Source organism: Myxocyprinus asiaticus, chromosome 24, assembly GCF_019703515.2.
Source record: "Myxocyprinus asiaticus isolate MX2 ecotype Aquarium Trade chromosome 24, UBuf_Myxa_2, whole genome shotgun sequence".
Lineage (NCBI taxonomy): Eukaryota > Metazoa > Chordata > Actinopteri > Cypriniformes > Catostomidae > Myxocyprinus > Myxocyprinus asiaticus.
In genome coordinates, this window is record NC_059367.1 from 8,422,658 (window position 1) to 8,440,569 (window position 17,912).

Consider the following 17,912-nt stretch of genomic DNA (forward strand, 5'->3'; position numbering starts at 1 on the left):
TAAAGGGTACATTGTTGTGGCTTGCTTCTGTTTAATATATTTGTTCAGTTTCATTAATTGACTAGTTTAGTGACCACTTGGAGATGCCACTAGGGGGTGACAAATGAGCATCTTATGTGCTATGGGTGAGTCACTGAATCATATATAATAATAATAATAATTTTGAGTTTCATTAATGTCCTTTGGTCATTGTAAAGCGCATTTCACATGAGTTGAGTCGAGGCGTCAACGCTCCGCTCAATGCCAGCGTCAAGCTGCGCTTTGCCCTCCACATGACAAGCGTTGCAGAAAGCGTCACTGAGGGGCGAATTTACAAGCTTGCCATGCAAGAAAGCGGGAGGTGTGCAAAATAAACATAGAAAACATGTATTTGGAAGAGAAAAAAAGGCAATTGTTTTGATTGCAGAAAATAAAAATAGGACGTTTATGTTTAGGTCTTAGCGATTTTGTTTTTTTGGTGAATGTAATTACTGTAGTTCAATAACTTGGGGTCTCTGGACACTCAGAAACAATAAGGTAATAATTAATTAAAATAAATTATGAGACATACAATATCTCTTCATAAATTTGGACAGTTTTAAAATATTTCTTGTAGCTTTGCACTCTCAAAGACACCATTTGTGTGAGGCAAAAATGTGTAAGAAAAACACTCTGGTGTGAAGTTAGAGCCGAGGTTGCACTGACGCGTCACTTTATAGACTTTAATATATTCGGCAGCACTGACACGAGTCATGTGAAAGCCCCTCATAGTGTATAAACATCAGTCACTTTTATGCATTAATAGCTCTTCCACCCTTTTCTCTCTGTGAACAAGGTAGACACACATACTAATGCTGAAGTAAATGAACAACATGCCCCTCTCATTCAGTCGGTCGGTACATGTACCAGGTCATTCAGTTTGTTTATGAATGAGAAGTTTCATGAATTCCACTTCTCACTGTGCACATGCTGCTGTAGCCAAGCACACGATTGGCCGTAGCAGTAACCAATCAAGTGATCTGCCTCGGTTGGATCGCGACTGCCAAGCACATGATGGCAGCTGTTGTAATCAATTATGAGGGTGTAAGCGTCCTTAACTGTTGACATTGTTACACAATGCACAGCCGCCAACAGTGACAAAACAATAAAAATTTGTGCATTTGACTCCTATTCCGAGTCCCGATCATTACCATGTTTTTGTACATGTAACGAAAGCCTAGCTAGCAACACAGTCAAACTGTTTTATTATACTAAAATATTTTCCAGGACATTTAGGTATTTTTCTTATTTTCCTTGACTTTTCCACGACTGAAAAACTGCATTGCAAAATGGGAACCCTGATTAACGTTGCGCACTAGCTCGCTGACTAGCTTAGGGAACATTTAGCTCAATTTACCTTATAAATGATGAACAAGTGTAAATGTTGCATGCTAGAATCCAACAGTGATCAGCAGATCTGCAGCGACCTCTTTTGGTTGATAGTTGTAATAATATCATAGCCTGAATGCAATCTTTACATAATCCCTTTTACAATTAACTAAAATCAGTCCTCAGTCTTGTCCGACGGGCTGTATTCAACGACACTGCGGGCTGTATATGGCCCATGGGCCACCAGTTGCCCATCCCTGCTCTACACTTTACAGTGAAACACCTTACAGTGTGTTAGTCCTGGGACAAACACAAGCTCAACCAAACAGAGTTGTTGATTAATGTTTTCAGCTTTACTGAAACCATTCCTTTAGTAGTTAGTACTGGTGCGACAAGAGCTTGGTGACCATATGACACATGCAATGTCTTTGCATATTCTTTAACGATCATGCTGTGTTGCTTTAGTGTATTTCATACTTTTTTAAATACTTGTTCTTACATGCAGAAAATGTTATACCCCCACCCAGTTGAAGGACATGCTCCAAACTCACCTCATTGTATTTGGCACAATTGCTGAAGACCAGACGCACATCGGACACAAACTCTTTGGGGCTCTTGTAATGCAGAGGATGTTTTAGCTCCAGTTTCTTCTTTATCAGTTTCAAGTCCATTGGATGCTTAATTATTTTGTAGTAATTGGGTACCTGAGGAGAAATGAAGGCTTTGGCATTAAAACTGTACTGTTGGGAGACTATAATATGGAGTACAAAAAGTAAAAACAAAGAAAAAGGTATAAAAGTGTAGAAGGCATTCAAGGTATTTAACAGAGCCTTGCATATAACAGTCTTAAAGAAAAGCATGCAAGGACTGCAGTTATTTAAATTAGTTTACATAGTCATTTAAGAACTTGATTATTTAACTTGTAAAAATAAATTTATTTGTTGTATATTTCTCAATTTTTTATAAAAATAAATAAATAAAAATGAATAAAATTGAATAAAAACATACTTTGCTTCAGACACAATTAAAAATGCGCTGCTGAAAATAAGTGAAAGTTAATTTTTGTCTCAGGCTAGTGAAAATGTCACCAAGGCAAGTAAAACTCAGACATTTTTTTCTTTTTCTTTTAAGCCCTGTATATGATGAAATCTCAATAAGATCACCAAATCATCTGTCATGATGCATGATTGTTTTCACTCAATAATGTAAATTTATGTAGAAATTATATTCAAGCCATGAGAAATAACAGTAGGGATTAGCCAAGAGGCTAAATATATAGAGGTCGACCGATATATCAGTTTTGCCGATTAATCGGCACCGATAACAGATTTCTGGAAATATCGGTTATTGCCAAAAATCCACACCGACAGTTTTTCCCCGTTGTGTCCGGTGCTGAAGCAGCTGGGAAGGGTCCGCTGTCGTTATACAGTATGAGAGCGGCCTTTAGAGGCAAAATAAAACTTCACTGATTCCTTGAGGTGTTTGTTTTGACACGTGAGACTACACTCTGCATGGAGCGCAACACTTCAGATGCAGATTTAAAGCATATTAAAATCTGTTTTACATATAGTACATGTTGTCATATCATAAAGTAATTAATTTGTTGAATAGATGCTGCATTAGTAGAAAACAGCAGTATGTTTGCCAACAAGACTGAGAGGACGCTAACATTAAAGTTAACCTCAAGCGGTTAGAACAATGTGACAAAAAATACACGCAAATCCTATCCAAATGTTTAAATGTCACGATTGTTACCATCTATTACCATCAGTTTATATCCAGCTGGTCACGTTTATGCATTCATTAGCCAGCTAAGTTACATATTTAAAGCTAGTGATGTGAGAAAGCAAATTAATATCTTCATGCAGCTGAGAGAAACGTATAAACAAATCAGAAACGCATCTGATTTCAATTCAATTTTTTATCCTCACCGTAATACGATGACTTCAATCACATTCTTGCACTAAAAAAGGCTAGACACAGTGCAACAAATACAGTTTAACAGAATGCAGGTGTCTCAATAGGCTTTTAAAGTTCTTTTTAATTAGACACATCATCTAAAAAAACAGCGCTCCTGCACGAGACTCTGAATAAACAATAACAAAGGGAGACAAAGACGTTTGTCTAACGTGCATTTACATAGAAAAACAAATGGATGGTTGCAAAAGCGTTCGGTGTGAACAGCCCCTTACAGTTGGTGGAGGTCTTTGGCCATTGCGTCTTGCTCTCTTATAAGAGATTCTCAGGTTAAGCAATGAGTTGTTTAAATGCTTTGTCAGGAAAGATGTTCAACTTGGAAATGTGTGTCTTGAGATCCTCGAGTTCGGTTCCATACTGTTGTGTTCCATCTGTTTGAACAGCCCCTGGCCTGGGCTCATAGTCTGAGCCGCTTCACCACAAAGTTCAGCCGAATACCACAGCTATCTGTGAATATTGCTACATACAACATACAACTGTACTGAATAAAAAACAATGTGGTATTTCGATGTTATTATGAAGCTTGAGTCTGGAGTAGTAGGAATCAGTGCAAGTGTAACACCATGTGAACTGTCCATTGAAGCGTTTCCCCCCCTCATTTTACTTTTGACTTAACATTTGAGAATATGGAACGACTAAAACTTTATTTATTTTATGCACATTAGTTGAAAATGAAATACTCTTTTTTTAACAGCCAGGATATTAATGTTCTATGCAATAATATAACGGTGCTAAATGGTTTATGTATTTATTACGCCCTCTTGTGGACTAAGGAAACAACATCAATTTAAAAACTAAAATTAGAATATTAGTTCGTATGTATCAATATTTATATATTTATTTCAAGTACAATACATTTTTATGGTTCAGTCAGTACTGTTAATTTTTGTAATAAAGTTCAGCACTATTTTACTTTGAGTGTTATTTTTTCATTCAGTATCAGTTTTAAAAATTATCAGTTGATTAATCGGTTATCGGCAGGTACTGCCCAACGTAGTTATCGGTATCGGTAAAATCCACTAACAGTCGACCTCTATTAATATATATTTGAAAACATATGAACTGAATTGCTGCAGAAGTACATCTGAACGATGTTGCAGAGAGGCTTGAAAAGAGCGATGATCCAATTATACATTTGAGAACAAGCTGTGCCCTTTAAGAGCACTTCAGAGACAACAGCATTCATGAAAATGAGGAAATTGTGGGCTTGCTGGAAACTCACCGATGTGGAAACAGGCTCTCTAAATGCAATACTCAGCTCATGACAGTACATAAACAGCAGCAGACGCTCACAGCGCTAGAACACAAGAGGAAGAAACACAAACAATAAAAGATCAGCATATCTTAAAACAAAATATATTCATAGTACAAAAATTAAAGAATTTTGTGGGAAAAGGGTTAATATAATATAGTATTAAAAAATATTATTATAATATAGAGTCGTTCAGTGTCAAACTTCAGTTTTTTATATTTTTTTCTGGTTAAATACAGGAATGATGATGAAAGCCAAAATAATAAATGCATGGGATCACTATTTACAGAGTAATTTATTAATTTCAACTATAATTTTGGAGCACAATTACAGGTAAAAAAAAAATAAAATAACACTAGAAAGGTGACAGTATCATTATTTTAATTTTTCACAGAGATAGGTAGACCTATAACTAAAATCTGTTGACTTCAGCACCCCATGTTACAATATATGCCAATGGCGTGAGTCCAAAAATTGGAAAAAACACTTTGTGTTGTTTTTCCGAAGTTGGAGAGCCTGTAACTCCAGAAGAATTACAGTGCATCCGGAAAGTATTCAAAGTGCTTTACATTTTCCACATTTTGTTATGTTACAGCCTTATTCCAAAATGGATTAAATTCATTATTTTCCTCAAAATTCTACAGCAATACCCCATAATGACAACGTGAAAGAAGTTTGTTTGAAATCTTTGCAAATTTATAAAAAAAAAAAAAATAAAAAAAATCATATGTACATAAGTATTCACAGCCTTTGCCATGACACTCAAAATTGAGCTCAGGTGCATCCTGTTTCCACTGATCATCCTTGAGATGTTCCTAAAACTTGATTGGAGTCCACCTGTGGTAAATTCAGTTGATTGGACATGATTTGGAAAGGCACACACCTGTCTATATAAGGTCCCACAGTTAACAGTGCATGTCAGAGCACAAACCAAGCCATGAAGTCCAAGGAATTGTCTGTAGACCTCCGAGACAGGATTGTATCGAGGCACAGATCTGGGGAAGGGTACAGAAAAATGTCTGCAGCATTGAAGGTCCCAATGAGCACAGTGGCCTCCATCATCCGTTTGGAACCACCAGGCCTCTTCCTAGAGCTGGCCGCCCAGCCAAACTGAGAAGGGCCTTAGTCAGGGAGGTGACCAAGAACCCGATGGTCACTCTGACAGAGCTCCAACGTTTCTCTGTGGAGAGAGGAGAACCTTCCAGAAGAACAACCATCTCTGCAGCACTCCACCAATCAGGCCTGTATGGTAGAGTGGCCAGACGGAAGCCACTCCTCAGTAAACGGCACATGACAGCCCGCCTGGAGTTTGCCAAAAGGCACCTGAAGGACTCTCAGACCATGAGAAACAAAGATTGAACTCTCTGGCCTGAATGGCAAGCGTTATGTCTGGAGGAAACCAGGTACCGTTCATCACCTGGCCAATACAATCCCTACAGTGAAGCATGGTGGTGGCAGCATCATGCTGTGGGGATGTTTTTCAGCGGCAGGAACTGGGAGACTAGTCAGGATCAAGGGAAAGATGAATGCAGCAATGTACAGAGACATCCTTGATGAAAACCTGCTCCAGAGCGCTCTGGACCTCAGACTGGGGCGAAGGTTCATCTTCCAACAGGACAACGACCCTAAGCACACAGCAAAGGTAACAATGGAATGGCTACGGGACAACTCTGTGAATGTCCTTGAGTGGCCCAGCCAGAGCCCAGACTTGAACCCGATTGAACATCTCTGGAGAGATCTGAAAATGGCTGTGCGCCAACGCTCCCCATCCAACCTGATGGAGCTTGAGAGGTCCTGCAAAGAAGAATGGGAGAAACTTCTCCAAAATAGGTGTGCCAAGCTTGTAGCATCATACTCAAAAAGACTTGAGGCTGTAATTGGTGCCAAAGGTGCTTCAACAAAGTATTGAGCAAAGGCTGTGAATACTTATGTACATGTGATTTTTTTTTTTTTCGTTTTTTATTTTTAATAAATTTGCAAAGATTTCAAACAAACTTCTTTCACGTTGTCATTATGGGGTATTGTTTGTAGAATTTTGAGGAAATACTTTCCGGATGCACTGTAAATATATTTAAATATATTTTTAGATTCTGGTTCAGAACAAACGTTTCTTTTTGTATCTTCATATTTAAGGCTCTATATGGTTAACTCCCAGAGATTTGGGGCTCTCAATGTGGCTCCATGAGTAAATTGTAAACTTTTATAGACCTTCAATGGTCAAAAACCCAAATGTGAGTAGCATGGTATGAAGCTAGTTTTTCTTCTCCAACAGAACAAATAATGTTGAAACTAGAAATATACATTTATTTATTCACACAAAAACAATCATGTGAAATTATCGATTTTCTACAGAACAAAAATACAATATTATTAAGAATAAGCGACCCATGTGACTTTTCAGTGCATCATTAGGGGTCCAAGCACCAAATGTGCTGAAACTCTATTGTATTTTTTTACTGTTTTTCTTATTATACTTTTTCTGCAGTAAAAGTGTCTGTGCGTACAGTTTGGTTTATTTGACACGGAATAACCCTATAAGACAATATAATATGTATTATATATGGTATGGTGTTAAATATTGGGATAAAATCATCTGAACAAAGAGCAATCTTATGTGGCCAAAATCCTTTTTCATACAAAGAGAGGCTGAACTTGTCAAATGTTTTTAAGTAAAGAAAAAAAAAAGAAGAAAAAAAAACCTTAAAAAGATGCCTATGATTTCCGTATTGCAGAAAACACAGATGGAATCCCGGAATCAAAGAAATAGCCAAATTAAACTATTAAACAAATAGCCTATATGGTCTGCATGAGCTGAGTGCTTCAACAGTAAGTGAATGAGAGAAGCCACTGCTTATACATTAACCGCATCATTAACATCACGTGCGCTCTGTCTGTGTACTAATGACAAAGAGCAGAGCACTTTATTCACTTTGAAGCACGTAGCACATGCAGACTACATATTAATATAATTAAATCAAAGCCTTTTGCGGTGTAATAAGCACATTAGCCCATATAGCGAACTGCTTTTCCGGAGGTGAGAAGTGAAGTCGTCAAAAACATCCGTTTTTCATCAAAACGCCAAAATAAAAGCTTCAATTATCAAGATGTGTAAAACTGAAAAAATGTGACAGATATATATTACTTCTGTATAGTCAAATGTAATACTCAATGTAGTAGTAATAATAATAATGATAACAATAATTTATAAATAATAATTACACTGCTTTTAAGGAATATCTCAAGCAAGAATTTCATCACTGCATTCATTAATATGGTGATGCTTTACTTTGCAGCACTGTATTTTGAAAAAAAAAAAAAAAAAAAAGGATTGCGCTGTGACGATCAGTATAGATGCTCTTCATTTAATAAAAAATAATGCAATAGAATGTTGAAAAGTAATTGTTATTTTTTTATTTGATTAAAATTCTAAAAATCTATTTAATTAGACAGTTTTTTTTAAACACGGAATTTAGTAAATAAATAATGGAATTTTGAAAAAAATAAAACTGATTTCATAGGGCCCTATATGTGGTCAAATACTGCCTTACATATAGGCAAAATGCAGTAACTACACATTTTATCAAAAGTTATGCACAAAATCCAGTCTTTTCGACTATGATGTGTCCTGTGACAGGTTTGGATTCATTTTTTCTCAGCTTCAGTGTTGGCGTAGTTACTGCATTTTACCTTTGTAAGACATTATATTTCACTCAGTTATGGTATGATGCTTGTGTTTGTTTTTCAGTGTAACCTACTCGTTGGTCTTCTGGACTCATTCCTGTCTCGCTCTTGTCCTTCTTACTGCGCGGATCGTCATCACAGTCGTATTCCATCTCTGGGTTTGTGAGACTACGGCACAACGTGCACATCCAATCTCCACTACAGCACATAGGAAACAGAACTCAGGAATTAGAAAATCTGGCTTTAATACCCCTTCACATCTAAAGTGAAGGGAAAAAAAAAAAGAGAGAGATCTGAATCCACTCTAGTCCAGATACATAAGAGGTATCGAGGAAATCTTACATTAAAGGATATTATGAAATGTGTTGTATACTAAGGGCACATTCTTTACCTGGGCAAACTTTTGAGCATTGGGATATGGCATTCTTCATGGAAGACTTTAGGACAGCGATCACAGCATAGTAGCCTTCCTCCATTCTGACACACTGCACACCAGTCCTCATTCGGGTCATCTTCCTTTCCCGCACTGGTCTGGCTAGCAGTGGCCTGGGAATTGGCAGTGCTCACCCGATGTGAAAGCAAAGACTTTATCTGAATTCCATTCCCATTGATAAGAGGTGTGCTAGAGTTGGGGTTTGTGCAGGATGAAAGCTGCCCACTCTGTGGTTCGGATTTAACATTCTCACCAAGTGTTCTTAAAATATCCTGGACAGAACCAGTTGACACAGAGCCGAGAATGGGAAGAGGAGGGGTTAAGCTTCCTTCTGGGCTGCTCATCTGATTTGAGGAAGAAAAAGAACACAAGGAAGACATTGGGAAACATGAAACTTTACAAGATTTATCAAACATAGCAGCACCATTTCAAATTCCCTGATATTTCCAGGTTTTCCATGACTGTGGGAACCCTGTGCATTGCCCTGTGCAAAACATGCACGCAAAAACAAACTGTCCAATTCAAGGAATCGCTTAATTAGTGCAGTTAATTTTAATGAATCAGTCGATCCGATTGGTGAATCAGTCTGAATCAAACACAGGAGTCTTTCGTTTCAATCATAGAATCAAGAGGTTTGGTCTGAATCATGGACTTAATCAGACTGAATCGATCAAAAGAGTCGTAAGGTCACACAACTCACTTTCTTGCTGGACTGGCTCAGAGTAGTAATTTGCTGACTGAACCGCAGGTTATCATGTCCAACTCAAACCTAGCCTAGAATTATCACCGTGTTGTGTACTTTTTGAAAACAATGTTAAAAATACTAATTTGTAACGTTACTGAAATTCAAATCACTAAATTATTGACTGTGCTATGACAACATCTGCAACGGAGTTTTGTTTTAATAAATGTAATTTTAATGTAATAAAACATAATATTTTGAAAAAAAGATTGTTATTGTTTATCAAGTTGTTAATTCCAGTTTTGGAACGGTTGGGGTTGGTGCCACCCGCTCTATAAACACAATAGGAAACACTGTCACTCAGTGACGCATACCATGCAAGCACTCCGTCTGCCATCTTTGCTGCGCTCTGTTTTGACATTTGCTCCAGAATAGCTACATTCTTCCTCCACTCCTGGTTCCTGTTTGACCTTCACCTGGTCCACGGTCATGTTCCCCATCCCAAGTCTACCAGCCGAACCACAACTAAACAGAAACAAACACAAAGACAAACCATAACAAACTTGCCCGCAAAATCTCAATAATAATCAATTAACAAAATTCTGCATTATCAATGTCCACCTTTTTCCAGATATACAGTTTCAATGCTATATTTTACAGTAGGTAAAAAGCTATTTACTCAAATTTGATCTTGTCTGGAATACATACAAATGAAAAATTTTACCTAAAGACTTGGATTATCAATGAACTCAAAAGTGATATTATTCAAGAAACAAGCATGTCCTTTTTAAACCATATAGGACTCTAAGGTAGAAAAATGCTAACCTGCCCCGACTGCCCGTGCTTGAAGTGCTAGATGGACGAGCTGGCGTGTGAGAATTAGATAAACCTAAAGAGAAAGATATAAATATTTTTTATTAAAACAAAGTAAAGCCTAGGAGAATTAAACATTTGCAGAAATTTCAGTGTAAAGTGCAAACCTGAAATATGTATTTGCTTAAAGGTGCTGTAAGCGATTTTAGCATTCTGAAGCTTTCATGTGACTGAGCCGTTGGATTAGCCATGCCCCCTCATTCCAAAACCCCACCTTCCAAAGATAATTTTGAGACCAAAACCAAGCAAAAAAGCAGCATTGTTTGTTTCTGTGGCTGTCAAATTCAACAGTGGCACAACAGCGCCCTCAACTGACAAACATTGTGAATCATTGCCTCAATGATCCAATTCAAATACAACACTGACAACAAGCAAAATGACTGACAGGTGAAAAGGGTCAAGGTCTGCAGACACATTTTTTGTTTGCTGTTTAACCAGTGAAATATCTCAGGACACTTATTTCATTAATATCTTTAAGGGAGCAGGGATATTTTTTGCATACTTATCCATGAACAAATCGCTTAAAGCACCTTTAAAATTCCCTTACTTGAACAGCAGTATGTGATTGGAAATTAAGTGCATAATAATCACATAAACAATTGCAATAAGATAAAATAATTGAGACCAGAATTTTATGTAATAATTGTGACAGCCCTACAGGTGATTGTCTGAGTAACTGGCCATTTAGTGACATAAAAGGCTTATTTATAAAAATAAAAAAAAACAACATACAACATTTTTAAACAATATATATATACACATACACATATATTATGTATATATACATACACACACACATACATACATACATATACATACACACACACATACATACATACATATAAATACATATATACACACACACACACACACACACACTTACATACATATATATATATATATATACACATACATACATACATACATACATACACACACACACACACACACATACATACATATACTCATCAATATTAATTTTGTCCCACAGAATCCAAAATATTGTACTTTGATGATCTGTTGTTGTTTTTTTAATTTACAAAAAAGAATATTTTTAATCATTGGGATGCCAAAGAACTTATCAAGGTATCAAAGCCTTTCCAGTAAATGTAAAAAATATTTCGTGAATTTTGGTGCAAAAAACCTGATTTGATGTGAACAGGACTTATGAGTTACAAGCTGTAGTACCTGATGATCCTGGGGAATGTGTTGAGGGTCCTGGTGAGGGATTTAAACTGCTGGTGGGGCCAACAGGGGGATATGAACTAGCAGCAATATATCGACTCAAGAGGTTATCCAACATACTTGAACCGGCATCTTCAAGCTAGGAATTAAAAAAAATAAAAATACGAGTTTCACATTTTTATGCTGCTGATAAAAATATGCCACTAAGGTAACATTTTCTAGATGGTTAACACCAGTAAAAATGGGCTAAAAATTATAAACAAAATGATGTATGCCACTGTTTTCCAAAAAAAAAAAAAAAAAGTGGTTATATAATTGCTGTATAATATTTAACTATTTTGCAAGTAACTTCTGGTAAAACTGTACATCTTTCTGACATTTAAAAAAAATACTGCTAAAAATTTAATCTTTTTTTTATGGCGGGGCAGATAGAAAACAAAACTTCTTATTGCAGAGTCCTGTTGAACATTATTACTTTTAGGCCCTTTATTACATTTAGACCCAAACATTATTATTTTTAGGGCCTTTATTAGATTTACTACCAAAAGTTATTACGCTTTGATCCTTTATTAGATTTCCAACCAATTATTAGATTTGTACCCTCATGATCACGCCCTCTGGGGTTTACATTTACAAACTTTGGGCTATGAGCAAAGATCTATAACCACTAAGCCACATTACACCATCTAATCATCTGATAATCAGTTTAAAAAAAGCACCAGTAAAATTACCTGAATGGGAGGGATGTCGGGCAGGCAGGGAAGGTTCTCTGGGTTGGTGACTGACGGTATGAGCTCTATGGGGCCCACGATAGGGCTGGTGGGACTGCGGTGAATGAGGGCACTCGCCATGCTGGCACTGGTGGGACTGGTGGGGTTGGCAGCACTAACGTTGTGTAATGTTGCCACAGGGAAGGGCCCGGCATGCCCAGGGTTGGAGTGCTATGAGAAAAAAGGGAAAAGGAATGATGTAATGTGAAAGGGAGTTGGTGTGTTGGATAAATATGACTTTTCCTGTATATTTAGACTTGTTTTTACTATGCCTTTAAAAAAAACCGCATGCAACTTCCTTTCCCACAGTGGCATGACTGTGGCCAGTCATGTGACCTATTGATTTCTCTATCACATGTCTTGCTGTTGAATATATGAGCACATCTCAACAAAATAAATAATCTTAAAATTCTTCAAGCAAGAAGTGCTGATCCTCAGCCAGAACAGATCTAAAAGAGCAGGCTAGACCAAGAAGCTTCATGTTGCTTTCATTTATCTGGTTCAACAGAGATCAGCAGCAGTGAATAGGTCACGTTAGGGGTGGGCGATATGACCAAAATCTTATATCATGATATCAGTAATTTTATATCACGATAACGATATATATCACAATATAGTTACATTAAAAAAATAATAATGATAATAAATTTGGTTTATAAATTAAATCAATATATTGTAATAAAAAATCCAGTAATTGAATTAAATACTAATTTCACTTTATTAGGAACTTAAACATAGTCAGAGTTCAAAAATATTTATTGGAGGTATTCAAAAAGTGGTAATCAACCTTACCACAATGCTAAATTTCACATTTCAGTCTGATGTTGTTGACTAGTATTATTATTATTATAAAACTTCCCTCAAGAAACTTGACATCTACTGAAAGCAATGTAACAAATAAAATAATCTTATTCATGAGTAAAAAATATCCTTCCTATTCTTGATAAAAGCACTTCATTTAGCTATTTTAAGTCATCTCTGTAGATGATGTTTGAATATCTGAAAGCAAAGCCGGTTTGTTTTCTAATACCTAACATCATTCGAACTGAATTTTATTAAGGGTGATGATGTGTAGTTTAAAAAAATCCACATGACATATGACATATAATTCTTGGCTCATGACACGCTGTTTACCTCGTCAGTGTTGGTAAGAATGTCAGGCTCTCTCACCATTTGAGATGTTTGACTTCCTCCATATCGCTTTAAGGTAAAAAACTCAAAACTCAGTAGAATTCAAATGTGTCACGCAAGGTTTAAGGTTTGTTGGGGATAGAGAGGAACCGGATTGAGTAGCGCCAGTGATCACACGCTCTGCATTCTCCTGTCTGTGGAGCACAATGTGGAAGCCTGCTAAAGTGGACTCGCGTATGACAATCACGTGATACACATCTGAATGTGTGATGTGAGAAGCATATTCAGAGAAGACTGTCATTGAATTTGCTTCGGTTGCCAGAAATTTAGCTTGAGCGGCTGCTGAAAAATGGTTTCTTCAATTCTCTCATTCTCATGTCAAGTCACCCCACCTTCCTTCTCCATTTCTCAGACAGAATGTGCGTACGTGTGATGTGAATAGAATGAGGTTGTCACGCGGTGGCGATTTTGGGTTACCGTGATACAGACGATAATCCAAAATGTATACCAGTTGCCAAATTTCTACCAGTTTATCATGTATACTGGTATATCACCCACCCCTAGGTCACGTGATATGCCGTCTCTGTGCTGACCTGTCTCTGAAGTTGAGGCTGCATCATGGGGTATGGCTGGCCGTTGAGTCGGGGCTGCGCTGAGGGCATGCGGTTCTGCCCTGACACCATGCGTATGTGATGAGGCGGATACATGTGGGAGGAGCCATTAACCCCGCCCCTCTGGAGGGCCTGCATACTGATGAGCCTCGGAGGCTGAAAAGAGAAACAGAGGGAGCATTTGAATTATAACTGCTGCCCTAGTTTTTACATGAACAAATCATACATTCAGGAATATCACTTTTGATGCATAATATATGATGATTGGCTCTGAATAAATTTAAATTGTTTCTGAACTCATTGGAAACCACAACAGGGTTCCCACTCTTTTCAAGCCACAATTTTCCAGGACATTTCCAGGACATTTTATGCACCCAACAAGTGTAATATTTAAGCAAAAACACATGCGTCCATTTAAATGGAGTTTCTTTTTGGCCTTTCTGGTAGTTTCTCACCTCCAGATAAGTAGTTTGCTCCATGGCCCAGTGTGATTATTAATCCCTGTAAAGCTGTGATTCAGTTAAATAAATACAGTCTGAATGTGCTTCACACTTCAGAGTGCTCTGTCTCTGTCATCTCACACACACAAGAGCACACATGAATAACATGATGAAGTGTTTTCAGTGTATGAGCGGCCGGCTCTACACATTCATTTTGAAGCATGCATAACTTGCATATTATTTATTTATTCAATTAAATCAGATACTTCTTTAGTTTATCACACTAGGACATATCACAATTTTAATCTGATTAATTGTACATTCAAACATAAATTTTCGTCCAAATCCAATATGTCATATTCCATGACATTCTGAAGTTTATTGCTAATGCCATTTTTATGACTAGATTCCGTGTTTTCCGCATACTACATGTTGTAACTGCGGTATAAGCTGACACCAATCACCACGCTATGAACCCAGTATCGATTTTTCTAAAAAATCTCTGCAAACTCATGAGTCTCAAAAAAGTTGAGACAATCACTTATCCATGGACGTGTTTTCCAGGGTTATTTTTTTTAAGAATAAGCTAAAAGCACCAACATAAGCTATTTTAATGATTCAAGTACAGAAAATTATCTGCACAACTGTGCAGAATTAGCTGCAAAAATAAAGGGTATTTTGGTGTGGCTTGCTTCTGTTTCACAAATTTGTTCAGTTGAATTAATTGATTAGTTTAGTGACCACTTCTGGAGATGCCACTAGGTGGCAACAAATGAAAGTCTTATGTGCAATGAGCGAGTCACTGAATCATTTTGAGATGTTCACGACCAAAATCTGTCAAGAGACTTTATAGTTAAGCATTCTAAGAACAAGCAGATCTATAATTTCCGTTCAGTTTGTGAAATGCCGAGCATGACTTTTCATCCAAAAAAGACAACAATAATGGTCTAATAATATTAATGAGTATCAATTACGTCCTTACCTTCTCTTTTATTAAAATTTGCATGTAAAATCTACTGACTTCAGAAGTGGAATTTATCATTATCACTGTATCATTTTCCTACAGTATTTAAACTGCTGAGCATGACTTTTATCAGAAAAGACGACAATAATAGCATAATAATAATAATAATTGTGAGTTTCAATAATATCCTTTCGTCATTGTAAAGTGCATCACATGAGTTGATTCGAGTTGTCAACGCTCCACTAAACACCAGTGTCAAGCGGTGCTTTGCCCTCCACATTAGGGCGCCTACACACTAGAGTTTGTGCTGTGTCAGAGAACGCTGCAAATGCATTGATTTTAAAGGGGATGGTACGTCGGAAGGATGGAGAGGGAAAACGCAAGTGTTTCCGATAGTGAAGCTCTGTCATGCAACCAAAAGTTGAAAGTATTTAAACTTTGCTACAACGCACTCTGGTGTAGGCATCCGTTGAGTAATGGGAATCTCGGAGAGGCAGAACTAGTTGCACTGTGAAATCGAAAAAAACCTGGTGAACAAACTAAAACATACAGTGTATTTATTCCCTGTCCTCTATTATATTTCTCTGTTATGCTAAAAATATTTTAATTGTGGAGAGGAGTTTCAGTGTTTACTGGTACATTGTCAATAAAGGAATAGTTCACCCAATAATGAAAATTTGCTGATAATTTACTCACCCTCAGGCCAACCAAGACGTTTATTACCTTCTTTCTTCATCAGAACAGGATTTAAGATTTTTAGGAAAGTATCCCAGGTTTTTTGCTTCATCCAATGTAAGTGAATGGACACCAATTTTTGACGGTCCAAAAAGCACACTTAGTCAGCATCCAAGTAATCCACACCACTCCCGCCGATCAAGTAATGTCTTCTGAAGTGAATCGATACATTTGTTTGAAATACTAATTGCTAATTAAAACTTTATTAACTTTTAAAAAAAAAAAAAAAAAAAAAAAAAAAAAGTCGCTTCCTGTAAACACTGAATGCCTCAGTGTTGTGTCGTGTGACGTCATCACGTTGGTGCTTTCACACGAGAATTCAGAAGTTCGGCTCTGTTTACCACAGAGGATGTACTTCACGTGAGAGTTAGGTCAATTCAAACAGCGTTTTAATTAGCGATTTTTCACACAAACGTATCGATTAACTTCAGAAGACATTACTTAATCGACTGGAGTCGTGTGGATTACTTTGATGCTGCCTAAATATGCTTTTTGGACCGTCAAAAATTGGTGTCCATTCACTTGGATTGGATGAAGCAAAAAACCTGGGATACTTTCCTAAAAATCTTAAATCCTGTTCTGATGAAGAAAGAAGGTCATATACATCTTGGATGGCCTGAGGGCGAGTAAATTATCAGTAAATTTTCATTTTTGGGTGAACTATTCCTTTAATATATATTTTAAATAGCCATCTCTGTCCATGACCGCCTCTTCCCTCTGTGATACACACCTTCCAAACTGACCTTATGCTCTCCCATGCGCCAAACGCTCCATTTGAGCCTATGCCGTAGCCTGCCGTGCAACTCTTAAAAACGTTTACTGCGCGTCGCGTCAACAGACCACAACAGCTGTGATTGGTACACTTTAACCAGAGCCCACCCCCAGGATGATAACGAGGATGTCTGAGGTAGCGTCACATTTTATCCAAGATTATTTAAATATCTATGCATCATATCACATTGTAATTGGACTCAGGACCATTAAAGAAATTGTCTCATTCGGGAGCATCTGCTGTTTTTTTGATTCTGTTTGTGTTTCATGACGATAGTAAAGTTTAGAAAAGTTCATAAAGAGTTAAGTTTACTTCACGTTACAGTAAGCGTCACGGAGGGGCGAGTTTACGAGATTGCCATGCAAGAAAACGGGAGATGTGCGCAATAAACATTGAAACATTTATCTGAAAGAGAAAAAAAACAAACAAAAAAAAAATTATATCGGCAATGCTTTGACTGCAGAAAGTAAAAGAGTACTCTTTTATGTTTAGGTCTTTGCCTTTTTTTTTTTTTTTTGGTGAATGTAATTACTGTAGTTCAATAACTGGGGTCTCCGGATACTCGGAAATGAAAAGGTAAAAATGTATTAAAATAAATTATGAGATGGTCAATACCTCTTCATAAATTTGGACAGTTTTAAAATATTTCTTGTAGCTTTGCACTCTCAAAGACATCATTTGTGAGGAAAAAATGTGTGTGAAAAACACTTTTTTTATCAATGAAATTTAATGACTTTTCAAAGACCTTCTCAGTTGATTGTGATTGGTGGATAATGATTTTAAAAAATAGCTGCATAATTAATTATTATTATTTATAATTAATTATAATTTAAATATTATTATTATTCATTATTCCCATAACTTTTAAAATCACAATTTTAACAGTCCCTGATATTTCCAGGTTTTCTATGACTGGGAACCACAGTGAACTATTTCAGACAATAGTGACTATGGTGAATGTAAATTTACTATAGGAAATTCTATGACTTTATTTTATTCATCTTTATTCCTTAACCTGGCCTGGAAAATAAAATTTTACAATACTCAGATACTTTCAGG

At 36.8% G+C, this 17,912-nt stretch overlaps 1 protein-coding gene across 2 annotated transcripts in view; it reads right to left on the bottom strand.

Moving 5' to 3' along the window:
* The window catches only part of LOC127415011 (E3 ubiquitin-protein ligase TRIM33-like), a 52,294-nt gene that overhangs the window by 5,425 nt on the left and 28,957 nt on the right, over window positions 1-17,912 (bottom strand). For both annotated transcript variants that reach the window (XM_051653460.1, XM_051653459.1), the window contains exons 10-18: window positions 13,925-14,098; window positions 12,162-12,371; window positions 11,434-11,569; window positions 10,198-10,261; window positions 9,747-9,897; window positions 8,649-9,034; window positions 8,332-8,455; window positions 4,547-4,621; window positions 1,899-2,051 (exon numbers count right to left, since the gene is read on the bottom strand). In XM_051653460.1, the coding sequence (XP_051509420.1) occupies window positions 1,899-2,051; window positions 4,547-4,621; window positions 8,332-8,455; window positions 8,649-9,034; window positions 9,747-9,897; window positions 10,198-10,261; window positions 11,434-11,569; window positions 12,162-12,371; window positions 13,925-14,098 (1,473 nt within the window). The remainder of the gene's footprint in view (window positions 1-1,898; window positions 2,052-4,546; window positions 4,622-8,331; window positions 8,456-8,648; window positions 9,035-9,746; window positions 9,898-10,197; window positions 10,262-11,433; window positions 11,570-12,161; window positions 12,372-13,924; window positions 14,099-17,912) is intronic.